Genomic DNA, 21569 nt, shown 5'->3' on the forward strand with positions numbered 1-21569 from the left:
ATATATATATATATATATATATACATATACATATTGTGTTACAAACTTCAAGATTTATTGACATTCTGTATTGTTATCTTTGTTTGAAAAAAATACAGTACAATATTTAATATATATTATTTGGATTTCTATGCGTATTTGTTAGAATTATCATCATTCGTTTCATCTTTTAAAAGGTGGAACCTTATCATTTAATATATACTTAAATATATACATATACATATTTAAAATACACAATGTATGGTTGTAGTTATCAAGAATTAGCTAACAGAATGATGTCATCAATTGAGGGTAAATAAATTTATTATTCATAGAAACTATCATCTTTTAAATTAAATTTTGACTTACTTAGGCATATTTATGTAAAGTATAATTTTATGTATCCATTATTTATGATTATGAAATTCTTTTTACTATATAGAATTTCAAGAGGCATTTCAACTGTTTGACAGTCGAGGAGATGGAAAAATTCACGTAGCCCAAATTGGCGATGCATTGCGTGCTCTAGGACAAAATCCAACTGAGTCAGATGTTAAAAAATTTACTCATCAACACAAACTTGATGAACGTATTAGTTTTGAAGTGTTTCTACCAATTTATCAAGCTATAAGCAAAGCTCGCACATCTGATACAGCTGACGATTTTATAGAAGGATTACGTCACTTTGATAAAGATGGAAATGGTTTCATTTCTTCTGCTGAACTGAGACACCTTTTAACCACGCTAGGTATGTATGACAATATTTTTTTAGTAATTATTCATTACATGATCATATCATATATAATTCATTTTCTAATTCACAGACTAATTAATTACTTGTATTTTTTGGTAGGTGAAAAACTGAGTGATGAAGAAGTTGAAACCCTATTGGCTGGTCATGAAGACTCGCAGGGTAACATTAATTATGAAGATTTTGTTCGACAAGTGATGTGTGGTTAAATTCCCATCTTACTAGATACAAGTAATTATCAATCAAAGAAATTTGTATCTGCCATAAAGTATTTTTCAAGCATTTAATTCCTTTTATTTACTTGTATTGTATTTTATTATTATTGAATACTACATAAGATTATACATAATAGACATCCCAATATAATGCTTTATTAGGAGGATAGAATAACATTAATCTCCTTTTGTTTGTTTATATAATATATTATGCCTTGATGTGAAGGATTCATAAAAGAGAATATTCAAAATTGAAACTAATGTGAAATTTAAAGAAAGGAAAGGATTTAATTATCCCATAAATCTTTTAATTTATGTATTAATTTGAGTAATTATTTTTAATATTTGTCATTAATTTTATATATCAGTATACATTTAGAACTTGTATGTAAATGGAAATATCCTTTCTTGTTATTTATAAATATGAAGAATTGTGCACTGACGAAAATAAAATTTATTAAAAGTGAAACCTAAGTACAAAATTTAGATATTTTTTATGCATTTAATTATCTGAAATAAAAAACAGGGCATGTACTTTTTTGAAATATATCTATAAACACCTCATTCCCGAAAAATATTAAAAGAGAGACATCTTCATTAGTTCACATATAAAGATGTTAATATTTTAAATGCTCATTAAAAGTTATTAATTGTGTAAATAGAATGTTATGAATGAAAAAATCTAATCGATTTGTATCGACTCGATATAACTCGAATCGAATCGAACGAAGTCGACATTTAAGGAGGAGCGCTTCAGTATCGTTTCATTCGCCTGAATAGCACGGTTGCCTTGGTGTGTTAGTAACTCTACGATAACTCTTATCGGATAGCGATCGCTGGTCTAGCGAATATTTCATTGTGGAAAAGTAAAAATTACGGCCGCCAAAATTTTACGAAGAAAGAAGTATGAGTATTAACTCCGGTTTACCATTAAGTAATTGTGGAAGTACTAAAAAAGGCATAATAATGCCAAGTTTAATATCCAGCAATTGGTAAGTACCGTGCGACTACTGCGCCATTTCTGCCTTTGCTTGATCATCGCCATCTTATATTCTATTTATTGGAATTTATGTTATCCTTACAATTTTTCTTCAACCAAAATACTTCTTATAAAAGCTATATTAATAGCAAATGTCGAAAATCATTATTTTCTTTCATGAATAAAAATTTCATCAGAAGTACTTCAGAAATATGCAAACAACGCATTAATAATTCACATTACCTTTCGATTCTATCATTTACCTTGATAGTAGTAAAAATCTTCGGATTTATAATGTATTTTATAATCACTGTTATATTCTCTTGTATGCTAGGAATACTTATAAACAAAATTATACATTAAAGAGATATAATATTTTGGGGTAAAGTGATTTGATAGAACAAATACAAACTAATTAAAACTAATGGTTCGAAAATAAAATGATAATGAAATTTTAACGCGACCTATAATTTTTTGAAAGTATTATTTCCATAATATAATACGCTGCCACGTGAATCGTGAACATCCATCGCGTGACGTAGAATCGGCGCGTATGCGTCGACACATTGTACGTGTCAGCTGTTTCTTCTCTACATGTAAAGCACAAAAATCTAATAAACAAATTTTGTTACAACTTTATTTCGACCGAATAAATTCCTTTTCATAAGAATAAATATCGAGGTTGCATTGATATTATAGCAGTTTTTACTAATTAGCAATATCGTATATATATAATACAAACTGTTATACTGAAACGGAAATAATCGTACATTAGATGTATATGTGTAGTATATAGACAAAGCATAGAGATTTCTTACATAATTCTTATTGTAGTCTAGAAGTTGGCATGTGTGGAATAAAATCATGATATAATCATACTTTCAATATTAAATCATAGTTAGAAGAAAATAGTTGTCAAAACAAACTAATTTTACTGTAACGATATAAATAAAATATATAGTAATTAATTACTTCTTTCAAGCATTAAGTAATAAATGTGAAATCATCAATTTTCCACGGTGACAATTGCGTTATTTTTATTACGGTGCGAACGATAACCAATCATATAAAATCGAACGGGAAGACGAAATGAGTCACTACGAATCTTTATGAAAATGCATATTCAGTTTTTATATAATTAGCAGTCTGAACAAAAATATCCACAATGCAATTTTAATCTCGTCTTTTTCCTCGTTTCACAATCGTACAAAGATAAATTTGAATGTACTTAGTAGAAACTCGTTGATAACGAATGTACTTACAATAAACAGTGATATCTAAATTTACAAGCGTATCTAAGCATACATAGTCTTAATCATAATTATCTTCCTCAATAAGTTCACTTCATTATCGAGAAATGCTATATATATATATGAAGAAATGTTATATATATATATGTTGAAAAAATTCTCTATCGCTAACATTAATCATGTGTTTGTTAGCTCCTTTGAACTATTCTATAATTAATTTCAATTTACGATATATTTGTCAATTTCATATCAACCGGTTTTATTAATATGTTTGAGTTCGAAATTCTATGATTTTCCATGAATACCTTATCTAATACATTACGCGCCACATACGTGCGGCAAGTATAAGATTCCAAGAAACGAAAAACGAATATAATTTTTATCTTTTTAAGACATTGTGAAGTGAAATGTAAATATATACAAAGAAAGATAAAATACTTAAAAATATAAATAACCTGATAGATAATTAAAAAAAGGAAATTTAATTACTCAGTAATAAAAGTATATCAGACAATAATGATAACATAACTAATCGTGGGCACAATAAAATTTAATTGACAAATAAAGTTTTGCAACTGATATATACTTTAGGCATATAAAATATGAATTGACGGAATATATGGAATTACAGTGACATGTCAAGTAAATATATGGACGAAAGTTTAGAGGAAGGCTCTAGATTCCAACAACATTATTGTATAACGTTGGGTGTGGGGCCTCTGTGGTGGTCCTGATGTGCCCCATGCCGCATTGTCTGTATCTACAGTCAACACAGAGAGCCGCGGCGTGGGGATCAAGCAGAGTCAGCTCTCTGTGAGCTCCCACATTGTTCAAGTACGTATTTACAATTATTATATTGCATGAAAATATTTTTCTATATCATAATACTATTTAAAGTATTATATTTTCTATATTTAAATTTTCTCTATATTTGTTTATAAGGTTTATATGTATAATTCCAATCATGTTACTAGGAGGATGAATTATTGAAAGCTGTGCGAAATAGCGAATCATTACGCTTGACATTTACTCTACATTTGACGGAAAGCACATCCGTTGAATGGGAAACTGTAGTATGGCGTCATTGTCTTTATATTCGCGTGCCAAGCTGCCTTTTACCCGAAGGTTCAAAAGAAGGTTTCGTGTCTCTCCTGGAATACGCTGAAGAAACATTACGATGTACAAATATCATCATTTGTCTGCGTAAAGACAGAGCGGATCGAGGTACTTGTCGTCAACCGTTCTTTGACTCCAATGAAAATGATTATGAGGAGAAAAGTTTCTCGTCTAAAACACTTTGTTGTTATGGTTTAGCAATGCTGGTTCGTACCTTCATGTTTTTGGGCTTCACTGTACTACCGCCGACTCACTCCTTGGTACCACCAGGCAGTGATGCTGGCAATCTCTACATGCTCTATGCCATCGAGTAGTCAACCAGAAGCTCGACTTCTCTTTCAAATTTAACGCACAGGTATTTTTTTTTGTTTTTGTTTTTGCGTAAATATTATCACTTTAACCAGTCCATTTTTTGTCGATCTAAGCTTCTAAGCTTTGCTATTTCCAAGTAACTCTTATCGTTTTTCTATACTTTCTTTTTCTTTTTTGCCTTTTTCTCAATTACAGGGGCTAACAAGTACATAAACGGAAACGTATACGTTCTACAACCATCGGAACGAAAAATAAATTACAATCCAAAGGTCTTAAATAGTAAACGGAATTTCTTTCTTTTCTATTTTCTTTGCTAGTTTATGTTATTTACTACTAAGAAAAATCACAAGTTTAGGATTTCACGAAAAAATATATAAAAATTCAAAATTTTCATTTCGCAACTTGCTATGATCATAAAATAAATTATTGTATTAGAAACTAACGACTTCGAAAGATGTAAAGTATGTAAAATATGTCAAAAATAACATTTCCAGCACCTTGGCGTTAAATTTAAGAGAAATATCTTTATATGTATACGTACGTACATATATATATAGGGAGAGAGAGAGAGAGCGAGCGAGAGAGAGAGAGAATGAGTGTGAGAGCGAGAGAGACATGAAGATGTACGGAGAAAAACGGAGAAATACAGAACAAACCGAAACTGATAGTCGGGTATATGTAGATCGCCAACATAACAGGTTGTGGGCGGAAATGTCGATTCATTCTCTTGAATACAATGTTAAGATCATATGAACAGCTGACGAAGCTTCCCACGTAAAAAATTTGACGGTATCAAGGCTTAAAAGTTACATAAACCTATGAAACGTCAAATTATAAAAGAAATTTACTACTAATAAATCTCAATGTTAATTGTATCAAATTGGATTTTACCGCGTTTTATTCTGTATTATTATACATTTTTAAAATCATTTGTAAGTATTATTATTCTATATACACATATACAGATATTTTATACATGTAACGATGCGCAACTAGTGTTTGGTTTGTCTTAAATAATTAATTTTTGTTTAACTTGTATTTTTTACATGATGTATACAAATTCATTACTTTCCCAATAAAGATTAGTTCAAATAAAGCATCAACTTGTGATACAATTTATGAAACTTTGATATCATTCTGTATCTGTAATGAGATGTGAAAACATAATTCTAAACATAATCCCAATTAAAAGATATATTTATAATATTTAAAATATTTCGTTAAAATATTTACTAAAACAATCAATTACACACTGGTAGCGATCGTTGTAATTGTAACTAGGTCGATATTTTCTTTTTGCTTTATTATGTTTAGGTATTTAAATAATATTTCTAATGATTGTAATTATAATTATAATCTTTGGTAACCCGAATCAATTAACATTGTGGAGTTTGTTTTAGTAAATGCGTTCTTTAGTGTTGACTTGATAATAGATGACGTTAAATGACGTAAAAAAAGTGTTAATAGCTTGCTAGAAATATAGATAAGTACAGAATAATGAATTAGTATACGTTAACGCAAATAGTTTACGATTTATCTTGAGTTTTCAATTGAAAATAAAACTCTGCGTTCTATTAACTAGTATTGTATACTGTATTGATATAGTTGATTACATGGAGATACATGTATGTTACATTTATTATTGTGGAATTACCGAAAACACTCTTGCTAAATAAAACTTTAGAAAAATGCATAAATTTTGTACTTCGTTCTATATCAGAAGAATTAAAGAAAAAATTAACTTTTATATGTATACCTTTGTATATACAATGTCCACACACGCACATAAAAGTAGTGCTCAAGTCCCCACTTAGCAGAAGCTCCATATCCTCACCAGTCCGTTCCTGTAACTAGCTTCATTGTGATAGGTGACCTCGAAACTCTGCATTTCGTATATTAAACAAACTTTTCTCTGTATCTTACTTATACTCAACGCTTTTCACTTTAACTCGAAACTTGAAACCTATTGAAAGTCTAGAAAGTCAAAGAAATAAATTTCTGGAATATATTTTTCCGAATAGCTACAACGATAAAATATCGAGTTTTTGTAACTACGCAAACACTACTATATAAAGAATTATATACTTAGATACATGTTTTAAACTTGTAGTATCTTCTCGTGTAATAATAATTTATTACTTCATATAAAGGTACAACTCAGCAATATAATCGTATTAATAATATTGATATAACATAATTCAATGATTGTTTTATTCTATTATTATTGTAGTAATATTAGCAATGTTTCCAAACAATACAGATTGCATGGCGTATATGAAGTGTTGGTGATTTAAATTATGTTCATTGAAGATTTTTAGTAACAATATGATGAATGAAATTTCTATTCATGGTTATTTTATGGTTTCTTTAATTGAAATAACAGAGTACGAAAGTAAGCAATAAAAGTGAAAACGAATGTATCAATACATGATATAATATCGACCCGATTTATAAGATGTTTTTTTAAAACATTCTTATTCAAGTAACTTGTTATCTTGCACTAATTACACAGATGTAACTTAGAACGATTTGAAATATTGGATAATTCTCTAAACAGTTATACAACTTATCATCTACGACACCTAATTAATTCAAAAACTTGTACTTCACTTCATTTTATTTTATAGTAAATTAGTCCTTTTAATGTCAATATCTATTTCATCTGAGTTATTTTTTGGTACCAAACCTAAACTGTTTAACATACCGGATGGTGCTGTATCCTCAACCGGGTAACCAGACACTTTGTTACATTTAATCAAATGTGTGGCTAATTGATTTCCATCGGTTGTTGCATAACCGCATGAACATCGCATCTTTTTATTTAATGGAATATTAATAAGAGGAGAAGGAACTACCAAACTGGTCATCGGTCGTTCGTTATGAATTTGTTGTTGATGTTCCTTAAACGCACGCCAACAACAAGTTACGTAGCGACACAATTGACATATTTGTTCACCTGGATAATGATCTTGTTCATCTATATCCTCTTCGCATTCTTTACAGGATAGATGTTCAATTGGAACGTTCACCGTAATTGGACCAGTGATCCATTTTTTAACTCTTTCATCGTGTGGTAATTCCGTAACTGGACTATCGATTTCAAATCGTCTATTTTGAAATCGTTGTTTTGAAATCATTATTCCGTTATTACTAAGTGAATACGGAACAACCTTTGTACTAGACACAGAGTCATGCAATTCCTTTTGATGTCTTTTTAATGAACTTTTCTGATTAAACCAAAGACAACATTTGGAACATTTATTTCCACGTCCTTGTTCCCTTCTGATAACATGTCTTTGCATATGTAATAAGAATGCGTGAACGCTGGTAACATTGGGGTTGCCTTCTTTTGCAAAATCTATTACTTTCAAACAATAAGGACACTGTAACCCTTCGCCCTTTTCATGACCACGATAGAAATGATCAATAGCGTCTTTATGACTGGAAGTACGATAACCGCAAATTTCGCATCGGTAAGGCATCTCCGAAGGACAATGCATCGACGATAAGTGGTTAATTAGAAGACCAGTGTTCCCGAATTTTTGTTCACAAATGGCGCAAACAACCATGTCACTGTCAGAATGACCAAAAGTGCTGTGTGATTCCGTAATGTGTGTAATCATCTGATGTTGAGATGAAAATGCAGTGCAACAATACCGGCATACAGGAGAATTTGATTGTCCGGGTACTTGTGGTGGCACATGGCCAATAGTGTGTTCCATTACATCTGTATTTGAACGCAATATTGCAGCGCAAAGAAAGCATTTAAAATATAGGGAACTTTTATGTTCCTTTAAAAGAAGAGCTTTATCACCTTCCATAGTAGCGTAGTAAAATTCTTGCAACTGTATCTGATCGTTTTTACATTCCTTATCTATTTCTCTGATGCCTTTTGAATCGTAGATGGCTTTTTTCACCTCTGGCTCTGGGCTAATGGCTGTTGTTGGATTTCTCTTTCGTCCCCTCTTCGGACCAGGTTTCGTTGTTTGAACGGAAGGCAATGTTTCTTGTTGTTTCATGTTGCTACTACTTGGGATCAAAACTTCGCAGCCCGAAAAAAATTCTTCTTTATTTATCGTCATAAGTGGTGTCAATGGTGGTGAATTCGTATTTGAGTAAGACCAGTTATGAAACGGATTAGCACCTATCTTATTCAAACGATCTATGAGACATTCGTTTGACTCGATTCCAGTTTGCTCTGCGATATGTTCGATAATGTTGTCAAATGCTCGGGCAGCAGTCGTTCCGTACATTTCTCTCCATACTAATTCGTCCAAAAATTGTTGTATCATTTGTCTACTAAGCAAACTAAGAGTATTTTGAAACATTCTCGGGACAATTTTTCTTAAATATTCCATAATGTGATAATTGCTCATAAAATTTCGAGGACCCTGATCAGAAAATGCTGACTGTGTAACATGATTAAAACCCATTTCTTCAAGAGTGCTTTTATCAACGGTGAAGTCGGTCATAATTTTCGTATCCGGGTGTACCCACTCCTTCAGTGGGTGTAAAATATTATTGAACCGTCGTTTATATGACCTATCACCATCTTGCACCGGATCACACGCTCTTAATCTTAAATCAAGTGTGGCATAATGCAATACACCAAGTACTTCGACTTTAACTTGTCGTAAATTTCCGTCCTGCGATGTTGTACCTAAGCTAATTACACCAACTTGTATCACGGAATTTTTACCTCCCATTTTACGAAATTTATCGCAAATTGCGGCAGTACAAACACTACGTAAATGTGTATAAAAATTTTTCACATATACATTTGATACCTTTACCCAGGAAGTAACATTTTGAACATTTGTTTGGCATGCCCAATGATAAATTAATTTTAAAAGAATGGTAGGTGTATATGTAGCACTCTGAAAAATTGAACCGGAAAAGAGGGAAACAAAACGATCTGGACAACATTCTGAAATCCAAACGTATCCTCCCGAATATGGAAATGTACCGGGATCACTATACATTCCTAATTTCAATTTCCTCTGATAATTATTATTATTATGTTGCGTACAAAATTGTTCAGACTTTACCAACCCTTGCTGTATCAACCATTCAGCAAATTTTGTAGCCGAGTACATGAGTACGCTCTTGACTTTCAAATCTGAAACGTACATTAATAATTTATATAAAGAAAAGGGTGGCAACCGATAATCACACCCATGTTAATAGGTACCTAACTCCGATCTTTCTTTCTGAGCTACTATTGGCGCGATATCCTTTGTACGAAGATTCGGTCTAGCTACGATGACCAACGAAGGAAATGTTCTGCCTCCGTTTATTTTGTTAAAAGTTACTTCCTTTCCATCTGGAAGATTCTTCTTCGATTCGTCAATTTGGTCGCAAGCTAAAGTAAAAGATTATTGGAATTAAAGCAGAAAAATTCTATTTGTCTACTACATTGACTGCAGATAAATTATCTCTAACGTCAATTCGATTTCCCAGTCAATACACAGCAATCAACATGACAATCATAAAGCGTTTAATTCCACATAAATTCTTCCTCTAACCTGCACTTTTTCCAACTGATATTCCACCAATACTCGTATGCTCAGTTGGTTTTGCAATAGCCAGTTTTGTTGTTGTTGCCGACACCGTTATCGTTGGTGATACCGTTCCTGTAGTCGTATTTATCGTAGCTGATGTTGATGACACTGTCGGTGTAACCTGTTGTTTACTTACAGTTTTTATTCTGAGATTAGTAACACCTTGCGGGCTGGTTGTAGCTAAAACATTAAATTTAATTTGCAGAAGCTATGTGTCTAGCATACGTAATTAGCATATAGCAAATTTATAGATGCTTTATATCTTACTGAAGGTATATTTCAAAGTGATCAAATGGAACTTACTTGGTGTAACAACATGCGTCGAGCATCCTAATTTCTGTTTTCCACGAGGTACTAGTGTGGGCTATATGATTAGAGTAAGATGGGATCAGTTCAACAAAAAAAAAAAGAAAAAAGATCTGGTAGTGAAACGATATTTACGCATAACATACTTCCTCTATTATATCAGATTGCTGTACTTCGAGCACTTTCGTTCTGCGTCCGGAACGAGTATACTTATACTGCAAAAAAAAAGTAAAAAAGAAAAAATAAGTTTTCTTCAAAATAGAACTTGTTAGAGCTTAATAAAGTAATGAGAAACTTTTATACATTTTCTGTTTGAGAATGTGAAATGGTAGATATAGTTGTAGCTGTAGATGTGGATGTTGAATTTGGTGTTAATGTTGAAGTAGAGACTGAACCTGATGAAACATTGGTCATAGAAGTTCCTAAAATTTATTACTTGTTACTATTGGTTTATTGTATATGCACAATAAACAATCATAAACAATTATTTACCTTGAGGCTGAGCAACGGATCCAAGAATAACTCCCATTCGTGAATCCACAACCAATTGTATGTTACCCTGAGATCCATTTGCATTATTTAATACATTCAATTTAATAGATTGGTTTTTATTTTGATTCTGTAATCAATATCACTTTTTAAAGACATAATGATAATTGTATAATACATATATATATTGTTTATAATATCCATAACACTTACTACATTGACAATAGGTTGTGAATTATTTTTAACCGTCGCTTGAGCAGGATTTGAAGGCCTGGTATACGAGAAGATACAAACACTGAGTTTGCTAAAAGAGCAGCAATTGCAAAAAGATAACATCTATGTAGAAAATGATACCTACAATGTATACTGATAACCGTTGACATTGCCTGCTTGGCATACCAATTTACCTCCATGATCTTTAACCAATTCCTCCAAAGTGGCAGCAACCTACAGGTATATAAGTAAATAATAAATTAGAGGAAAATTGAATCTACCATATAAAATTAAAAAAAAAGAGAATTGTTTAAAGAAAACAAATAAAACATACTCTGTCATAATTTTCTTTGAGTTCTAATCGTAACACTAACTGTGCTTCGCTGAGAGGCTCTTCTGAACACTCCAAATTTAAAGTCATGTGAGGTGGTCGACTGTTCGTTATTGAACGCGTAATCAGTCGTGTTTTCGGCATTTTTGTGGTATGAACAATTTTTTGACAATGTGCAGAACTGCCTACAGGAAGTAACATATATTTAACTTCAGTAAAATTTTACTGTATGTTTTTGCCTGCTTTTCCGCAAGGAACGTTGACAATACCTTCACACTTTTCGGACTAAAATGGGTTTCATACTAAAATAATGAGTGAACTGTTGCTGGGTTTTCTATACATGTAACTTCGTTTATGTGATACCATCCGATCGACTCAAAAATGAACTATGATGGCGGCGTCACCGGCGTCGCCATAATGAAACCAGTGGCAATGATCAACAGCACTGCACAACACGTTCAATGCTGTTGTATTAACAAAGGTGATAACGATAACATAATAATGATTAAGGCAGCGACTATCCGAAGATAACCAGATAATGGATAGAATCACAATGGCGAAAATATAAGTTACGAACAACACCGGCGACCTCTGTGATGGATGAGAAACTTAATGGAGGCGTGGCTTAGATTTCAGTGCACCAATCATATAGACAAGTGTTGACACTAGTATACTAAAAACATAAAAGAAATCGTCCAAAAATCGAGTCGTGAAAAATCAACATGGAAGACATGAAGGTTTATATTCTGCGTTATACATGACATACTATAAGTGTCTCAAATAGAAACAGGACACTCTATTCACTTCTGTCTCGCAAGAACGAGAACTCTGTTGTCTTCTATGTTGATTTTTCATAACTCAATTTTCGGACGGTTTTCCCTAGTGAGTGTCGAAATCTATTTATATGACCATGCTCTGGTGGTAAGATGGCAAACTACTGAACGTAGGTCCTTTGGTCTTTCTGTTCATTTATTTAAATCAGCTGATTTATCTATATTCTAAATAATCGCCAGCTTCTAACAATTAAGAATTTTTTTAATTAAAAAAATGTTCTTTATGAGCTGTTCTATTTAATCTTTTATGTATCTGTTGATGTACTTACTAAACTGTGTATTAATTGAAGAACTCGGGAGGTTGACTGATGGGATTGCTGTGTTTTTTAAACGACGTATGCGACTATCTAGAAGAAAAAATGTTGGTAAATTTCCGACACGACTTTTAAAAAATCGTAAATTTTATGTCCAACTCTATATATAATTATAATAATACTTGATGGGATAAAATCTTCCTTTGTAAAGTGTAATGAGCATACTCTCATAGACGATGATACACTCTTGCCCATTTTTAAAACTTTCACCCATGCACTGAAGCGGTCAATAATTTCCTCTTTATTTAATTTGTTTTTTAATTTAACTAAGTTTTCATTTTCACGGGGAAAATGATAAAAACGGACAGTGTCATGTTTACATGCACGACTGTTACAACCGTACACACAGCAATATACTTTACTTTTATTTTTTCTGGCAGAAAATTCCATTTTAATTTTTATAACTGCTTAAATAACTATGTGACTCTTACTACACTGATCAATTTAAAAGCATTAAATGAATTTAAAAGCACTCGTTTTTCACAACGTGTCCATTTAAACATGATCATATGAAATAATATGGATACTGGATACTCGACCTACTCTCAGTAGTTTAGTTTTGCTGTCACTAGTTGGCGTATCAAATTTTCAGTTTCCTATGGTTAATGTTTATGCAGAGTACATACGTATTTACATAAGTAAGTAAGTACATACTTGTTAAATTAAAACCAAATCTTTAGCATAAATTATTCAGATAAATTTATTACTTAGATACCACTACGACTCATAATAAATTGTAATTATCTTTTCTATATTAATTGAAATACGAAATAGGAGGATTGTCATTAAATCTTATACACATGATTATATTAGGTTATATGTATACAGTATACATACATATACATAATAAGAAACTGTTTGCCCAAGTCACGGAACATTTTAGTTATTTTCTTTGAAATTAATTAGGGTTTTTTATCTAGGTAGATTCTGTGTAATACTCTGTATTTTTTTATAAGTCTACTAGTATCATCTTAACAAATATATGTTATGTACTTCGTAATTATCCATTTATTAATTTAACGGAATTGCGATGGAAATGTATAATGTCCATAAAGTATATTTTTATCTCGAAATTGTTATTTGAAGAGAAAATAATTGTTATTATCACCTAAAGGAAATTCTGATAATGAATAAAGAAAGAAGACACTGTACATGTTGTATGCGAAAACGGCAATGAGGATAGGTTTCTTTTTTTATTGGAAGATTCTATCACTGTAGTTTCCATGACTCCTTAACGTTAGGATTATTGGTAGAACAGTTTGGTGGCGATGTTTCATGGAAGTAAATTACTGGCCAATGACGAGCGGTATATAATGGTGATTGGCGATAACTTGTATGATCCATTGTAAAATGATATGGATAATATGTTTCGCTACAAGGTCTCCATTGATCTTCGTTGGGACCCACATAACACCTACAAGATTGTTTAATTAGTTATTTATTTATTACCAGACTGTCATATTTTTATTAGAGAACTTTTGTATTATAACTTTTAAAATTTGGATTATAATACATACGGTTTACGATTAATGATAAAAAACGAAGAAAAATGGAAATAAAATGGAATTAACTCAATCGATATTAATCGTACCAAGGATGATGATATCCTTGTGAAAATCCACATTGATGACTAGGTTCGCAGCAGTAATCCCAATTACCATATTCATTTTCAATTTCACAAGACCAGAATCCAGTGATCTCATTTCGTTGACAGACGGTGCCGTTTTTGCAAGGAGAACCGTTTACCGTATAACGTCGAGATGGAGGAAGCTGGTTTGTTGCTATTCAAATAAAATTAATATATAGCGATGTTAATGTAGTTCAACCTATAACTCATTGGCTTTCCTTTTTCATCTATACTAAGAATAATTATCATTAATGATTTATGTCGGTCGAGGTTCAGCTATATACAAACGCGTGTGCTTAAGCCTAAATATAGTGTAATTTTAACGTAAAAATAACTGAAATTTTTTTCGAATACTTGAAAGCGAGGACCAGCGATTATGTATAAGAAAAAATTATTCAGAATGTTCACTTTGACAACATAAGGTCATCGAAATACTTACAATGGAAAAAGTTATGTCCATATTCGAAAGTACCAGGTTCAAGAGGGGATGCGTTGTCTCCACTAGCTAACTTATGTTTGTAATCGTGTTCATCAGGTCGAAATTTATTTCTCCATCGAGTGGGATGATAGGAAGCTGGCTCATGAGGGTGATGTATTTCGCTCTCGGGTGTTCTTTGAGCATTCGGATAACCGAACTCAGGAGGATGTGATTGATCGTGATTTTCAAATGTTGGTGCATTTGTCGTATTGAAAGCATTCGCGATTAAACCACAATATGGATCAAAATCTTTCCATGTATATAATGTGTGATCATTATCGTGAACATAGTCCAGATTTGGCCTTAGATCTCGTATTGATATGTCGCTTAAAAAACAGTTACTCCGTGTATTATCGATAGTAATGCTACGAATGAAATTAATCATTATTGTACGATACTTTTTCAACACTATACATACCTATACTAACAGACTGCGGATGTTTATGCAAATTATTATGTGTGCCTGGTTTTATGGGCACGACTCAAGAAATGGAATCCAAGCAAAGATTTATTTCGCCTACTAAATGTTATTATGATTACTATACTTTGGATATTTTATAGCGGATGTCACTGTAATCGTGCTACAACCGGGCAAAGAATGATTTCTCATTTTGTGTATTCTCGCATTTTTCAATTTCCCCTAAATGCATAAGCATTCGCAGACTACATATTAATACTCATCGAAAGTGAAGTACTCACATGTAATTAAACGACATACAAGGTACCACACCGGCGTTTCTCATCGTCGAACACCTTCGGCGGCAATCCTGTTTTGTAACAGCTCGCATCGAGGAAATCACTGCGTGAGACATTAATTTGCATGGTCTATGATATTCAGAATAACAAAGTTCGTCCATGTGCGATTGAGACGATCCCTTGTCGTACGGAGTAATTGCATTCGAATTTGATAGGGACGAAGGATGCATTTCGCAACCATAAGATAATGTATTTCTTTCATACAACTCAGCACCATCCATATCTGGCATATCGATAGGATTTATTTCTTCTGCCGGCCAATCGCTTAAGAAACAGTTAGGTGATACGCGTTCATGACTGTACACTTTGTGATTGTCCATCGCATATTTGAAAACGAAGCTTCTACAAACAAATTCTTGCGACGTGGTGCACGCAAATTGACATTCTCCAAAATCATTAACAAATATTGATTTCTTCGTGACATCCATCGGCATGGTAAATCCACTTCTGATCCTCGAGAAACATTCTTCCAAAGGATATCGATTTGTTGACTTTTTTAAGTAGCAGTTCTTAGCATCTGACGTTAATACGTAGGTATCGTAATCGCGATTTGGTTCAAGATCCGTGTAAAAATTTAGATCCTGATAGGAACGATCGCTTAGTAAACAGTTATCAGTAGGATTCGTGGTTGCCACGTTGCATCTATATAAATACAAAGAATAAAATTAATAACATAACATAATTCGAAAGGTGACCTCGACGTTCTCTAGTGAGAACGAGGTCACTGATGTTCAACTACGACGGAGTTGTTGAATTTTAACGTTCGATGAGACAAAAGCAGCTAAACACGCAGTGATTTGTGAAAGTATTTCATCAATTACCGTATTTACAAGTTTCTCGTGTTATTCAACATTTATTAAATCATTTATTATTTGATTTATTTAATCGTTATTTGGCGTTATATTTATTTCAAATAAAAAATGCCCAACCCTTAGGTATCAGTAAAAATTCTTCTATTCTTTCGCTTACCTATAAGCAAAGCTTTCGCAAGAGAAACTTGTTTCATTGGTACAAAACTCTTCGCATTGTTCAAAATCGTGTGCCGCGCAAGTCTTTCGTAAGACGCTTCTGCTTAATTTTGAACCCGAGGCAGCTTTCACTGAACATTTTCGTGTCATTTGTGATGTCTCGTGTTTTTCATAATATGGTTCTTTTGGAACGGACACGTAATTATCATTATAGCCGAATGCACTGCCGTAATTGTACAATTTCCCATAAAATTGCTCGTTCTCGTTAGGAATGGAATATTCCTGTGTCAGAGGATAGTCTAATCGTGAATTGGGAAAACGTGGCGATTTTGCGTCAAAATATCCTTTATCGTAATCAACGCGAGAGTTGACAAAGGTATTGTCGTTAATGATATCGGGATTGCGAGACTCAGATTCTTTCCAGTTGCGATTCCAATTCAAATCATGATAACGAGACGTAAAACCTATTTCGTTTGAAATAAAAGTAGTATTTTCATTAATAACGAGAAAAATATGTTAGATTATTGTTTCGTTCGTGTACTCTGTCTTATATCACTACTCTCCTTCAATTACATCGTAATCGTATCGTATCATAATCTAAATAGAATTATTTACCATGAGGCTGTTCGTAATGAAATGGTTTGCCAGATCGTGCGAGGCCATTTGAAAAATCATAAGCTGATTCGCGATATAGCGGATAATTCTCTTTATAGATCGAATGATCTGTGTGCACGAAATCTTTATTCGCATTTTCACGGTCCAACCATGTGTTTTGACTATTTTCTCGAGAACTTTTTACATAGCTTTTCCAACGTGGTATACCGTTATCATGCCATGCTGAGGAAGGGCAATTGTCAACCTTCTCGTAATAATCGTAATAAGAATCAATTGAGAAATCTTCATTGGTATCCATGCGAAAATATGGTGTTGATGTCAATTCGCATGTGCACTTTGAATCATCGGTTCTACGTCTTCAAATTACGGGAAAATTATATTATAATCCATAGTTGAATTTCGTTATCGCATATAGTTTTTTTAAAAACCAATTCAATAACACTACAATATTCTATCGCACGCAGCTACGATGATTATAAAAAATAAGATCATTGTATCTCGATTTATCTCTAATTTTGTAATTAAAATGCATCTTGTCAAAAATAAGCAATTGTCTGTCTACTTTAGAGCGATAACGTGTATAGAGACATTTTCACATACCTATGATTAAAACCTTTACACACAAAAGTCTTTTCGTAATCACATGCTCGACAACAATCCTGTAGATTTTCACAATTGACGATACGCTCGATGAATAATCCCATCATTTTCTTGCCAGGTAGCAGCTTTCGATGACAAATTATAACTAAATTTTTGAAACATATTTATCTAATTGTAAGCTATACATACATCTATATCACACGCAACATTAACAGATCGTAATACGAGAACATTTGCGTAACATTTACTAATAAATGAATATGTAAAATCCTAGCATTAGGATTTGGATAATCCTGTCGTAGCATTGTAAACTTACGTGCAAAATCATCGTTATTACTTCTCTTCGAGATCGTTGAACTATGAATCGTACGAAGAAGAAGCAGCGAGATAAAGAGACTCCAAAACCACGATTTTCTAAACATATCTGCTTTTGTTTCTTTAATTATTAAAACCGACACAGCCAATTCAGAAAGACTCTCTTTTCTTAATCGAAATAATTAAAGTCGTTGTATTTTTTGGCCACGATGATTTTCGTAACAAACACAAAAATATTAATTTTCGTGATCATACTTCCTCCATAAATCTTCTTCAACTTCTTCCAACTATATCGAGCTACATTTATTATGTATTAACAGTATTATTGAGTATGAACGGAGAACACTACACCCTTCAAGAGATACCGAACATGTGTAAAACTGTATACGATGGAAACACCAAAACGTGTAAAAAGTAATAATGAAATTGAAGTCCAGCATGGTTTTATAGAAAAGTGAGTGCTTCGGATGTAATAGTGGGAGGAAATATTCGCACGTTGGAGGAGGGACATCATGATGATTGCTAAAGGTTGTTTGGAAGAATTGGTTTCTTAATATGCAAATACAACGATTGTCTTCACAAATACAGCGAGGACCGTAAGTATCGAGGCATCTATCGATATTTATTACAAATTGAATGCTTCTCGCTGCTTCTATCTTCTAGTTGTTTTATTATTGTACTGCGAATATTTATATAAATTCACATATTCATGGCTCGTTCATCAAACAGAACAAGTTAGTCGTATGCTATGATATTGAATTTCTTCGATTTTATTTATCGAATTTTAAAATTGTATTATAATTTTTGATAGAGTCTGTATTCAATACGTTAGAATTCTATATGGAAGATACTTTTTACTTGCCATTACTTGCCATTTTGTTTCATTATCAATTTACTATTAATTTTTCATACATTAAAATTATGTCACTTTAAAACTAAGCAAGCTCTATTATTTACGTCCTTCGAGATACGTCAAGGATACAAGATGCTATTATTTCAGCTAGCTCGATCATTCTAATTGTAGTATGATTCGAAAAAATTGGTCATTTACATATACATGCAGTACTTTTTTGTCGATGAGCCATCGCTTCTAAGAAAATACTAACTTTATAACACGTTTATTTATATTGAGCAATTATTATCACATAAAATAGAAATGTTTAGGAATCATAGTAACGATAGTCGCGTAATTACACTATCAAAAATGTATTTATTAGTAATGTATTTAAGCAGTGTATATATATATAGTGGGGCATAAAATATTGCAACTTACCGAAAGGTGTGGGCGATGTTTCTTTATTTTTGTTTCCGATAATATCCAGAACACTACGATTATTGTCCTCGGAAAGAAATCGTTGATCGTGATTAATAAGCAAACCATAGTTACCAATACGTCCATGATTCGTCATGCCATTTTTGTTTCTTGAAATTTCAGAAATATATCATTTTACATGATTTCTTTAAATTGTTACGTTCGATGCACTGTAGATTACTGATCACTAAACTGTGGATATTTTCTTTGCCGATCGTGAATATGATTTTCTATCGTTAAAAGTAAAGAGAGAAATAAAAAGGGAATTACCTTGAAGATGTTAACGTATTATGTGGTGCCAATACCGAAATTGGTTCTGGTATTAATTTTGAGAAGGGATTATCATTATTTATAATGGATCCTTTACTAATAAGCTTATTTGCTTTCGTTGAACGATTTTCATCTTCGCGTACGAAACTTTTATAGAAACGGTCAAAATCGCACCATATCGAGTCTCGTCGTTTTTTCGCGTAAACATCGTACTCCTGATCGGTTTCTAAATTTTCTAATGCCGGTATCTGTCGACTAATTAGACAGGTACTGTTACCCTTTACACCAACGCTAGAAAGAAAAAGAAAGTGAAAGAAAGGGAACGTTGTATCGATTGGTAAAATGCCACGGTGGCTCGATAAAATGTTACGTTGATTTAAACAATTTTTTCGCGATATCGACAATATCCCGTACCCAAATGAAAACGCATTGCAATCATGCTTCTTTCCTAAACAATTATTTTCACATTCCGTTAAACTCATGGCATTAGTTCGTGACGCGATGTCCATTTCGGGTAACTTAGAACCAATGGATATCCTTGTAAAACAATCTAAATCAAAAGATCTATTTTTATCGTTACAATATTTATAACAGAAACACATTTTCTACGAATACGTTTTACTATACGAATTACCATTCCCGGTAGGTGTTAAACGATTATCAATTGTAAGACACAGAGTATGTGAACATTGTTGAAGAATACTGAAAATTTGGAACACGAGTGGCAAAGATATGTAACTCGGTCTAAACATTTTAGCATCGGTCTAACGAATGATTATAATTTGCTTATATTCTTAGTCGAAAGATTAATCAAATAAAGATTCGATCGGTTAGAACGGCAAATAACCGGATTCACTATTATTATAAAACGTAATGACATTATCGATAACGCGGCCATACATCTTACACTAGATACTTTAATCGAAATGAGATAGTTTTCTAGTTAGGTTTCTGTAACATTCAACGATCTAAACTTGACTGAGAATACTAACGAACAGCAATGCTCTCTTATACAAAATGTAAAGAGTGTTCTCCAAAGCCGCTATTACGTTAGAAACGTTTCTCTGCCCGTTGCTTCTCCTTCTTCTGTTGTAGATCTCTACTCATAGACACGAAGAAACTCTTTCAATGTGCACTTGCGGCACATTGTTCTCCTGGTTACATGTACATCACGATGTTCAAATAACGCGCTCCTTTCTTCTCGCGTTTATTCACGCGACTTGGTCGCGCAGAATGAACGCCGCTAATTGGGTTACTCGCACAATACAACTTTACGCTGCAGGTACATACCTGAAATGAAATTAAGGATGCAGGATTTATGTAATTGATTAAATTTATCCTCTGATATACAGCGGCTCACAAAAGTATTTCAACGCTCATAGAAACTTGTTATAAATATATTATGTATCTTGTACAAAACGTTTTCAGATTTCATTACTTACTTATGATAAAAATAATTTCTTGTAAAATTTGTTTTCAAGTTTACAGTTGTTTTTCCAAAAATCAATATTCTTAAGTCACGGCATCGTTGCACCACAGGAGGCATACAATTTCAATCGCTTTAAACGATTATCACATTTAACGGAATCTCTCAAACGAATTCCTTATGCATTGAATCATCATTACTATGAACTATCTGAGGCATAACGGCATAACCGAAGGTACTGTACTAAAGAAATGCTTATGTAACGGAAGTGAGACGAGTTAAACATAAACAAAGCTGGGATGCGTTACGCTTCGCGAAGCCTGGCCCAAAGAGGGAATGACTCACCTTACCACTATCATTCTGTGCTTATGAGCACAAAATTCCTCTATTTGTTTCATTATGTACACTAAACGTGATACATACTAACTACCATGATTAGTACTGAATTACATTAATAAATTTTATACCCGCAACTCGTTGAACGAAGAAAGAAATAATTACATTTTTAATTTCATTTCAAATATCATAATTATTTGATATCGATATGAGTAAT

The 21569-nt window shown here is 32.6% G+C and overlaps 3 protein-coding genes across 4 annotated transcripts in view; 2 read left to right on the forward strand and 1 right to left on the reverse strand.

The window, feature by feature from the left end:
• LOC100749739 (myosin-2 essential light chain) overlaps nt 1-1083 on the forward strand; it is a 2243-nt gene extending 1160 nt beyond the window's left edge. Inside the window, exons 3-5 of one of the 2 annotated variants that reach the window (XM_012393117.3) lie at nt 251-291; nt 422-727; nt 833-1083. In XM_012393117.3, the coding sequence (XP_012248540.1) occupies nt 251-291; nt 422-727; nt 833-939 (454 nt within the window). In that variant the 3' untranslated portion in view covers nt 940-1083. The remainder of the gene's footprint in view (nt 1-250; nt 292-421; nt 728-832) is intronic. The other variant, XM_012393118.3, reaches the window with a different exon arrangement.
• A 2793-nt stretch (nt 1084-3876) lies between these two features.
• Nucleotides 3877-6349, forward strand: LOC105681804 (ornithine decarboxylase antizyme 1; the record flags this gene model as incomplete). Its single annotated transcript, XM_033324386.1, has 4 exons — nt 3877-4008; nt 4149-4398; nt 4489-4645; nt 4798-6349. Coding segments are annotated over 3 exons (498 nt in total), but the record flags the coding sequence as incomplete, so codon positions are not given.
• Nucleotides 6350-6698: 349 nt separating this feature from the next.
• On the reverse strand, nt 6699-20880 carry LOC100745193. Its single transcript, XM_033324330.1, has 21 exons — nt 19591-20880; nt 19282-19430; nt 17694-17838; nt 17094-17449; nt 16480-16942; nt 15454-16152; nt 14716-15119; nt 14241-14430; nt 13861-14063; nt 12772-13056; nt 12605-12682; nt 11506-11687; nt 11317-11405; nt 11172-11229; nt 10962-11088; nt 10773-10891; nt 10616-10684; nt 10467-10527; nt 10128-10343; nt 9794-9964; nt 6699-9721 (listed from the first exon to the last, which is right to left on the reverse strand). Exons 1-21 carry the CDS (start codon nt 20190-20192, stop codon nt 7224-7226), a joined length of 7164 nt encoding a protein of 2387 aa, XP_033180221.1. The 5' UTR covers nt 20193-20880; the 3' UTR covers nt 6699-7223.
• Between the last annotated feature and the right edge of the window lie 689 nt (nt 20881-21569).

This window comes from Bombus impatiens, unplaced genomic scaffold (assembly GCF_000188095.3).
Source record: "Bombus impatiens unplaced genomic scaffold, BIMP_2.2 scf_2222, whole genome shotgun sequence".
Classification (NCBI taxonomy): Eukaryota; Metazoa; Arthropoda; class Insecta; order Hymenoptera; family Apidae; genus Bombus; species Bombus impatiens.

Bases quoted from the DNA above. Each gene is read 5' to 3' on its own strand.
- LOC100745193 (XM_033324330.1), bottom strand. From the start codon at position 20,192: ATGTGTTTCTGTTATAAATATTGTAACGATAAAAATAGATCTTTTGAT. The intron at 13,057-13,860 runs GATAGAATCTTC...TAGTTATTTAAG, and splicing joins GGAGTCATGGAAACTACAGT to CAGTTATAAAAATTAAAATG. The intron at 12,683-12,771 runs GTATTATTATAA...TTTTTCTTCTAG, and splicing joins GGAAGATTTTATCCCATCAA to ATAGTCGCATACGTCGTTTA.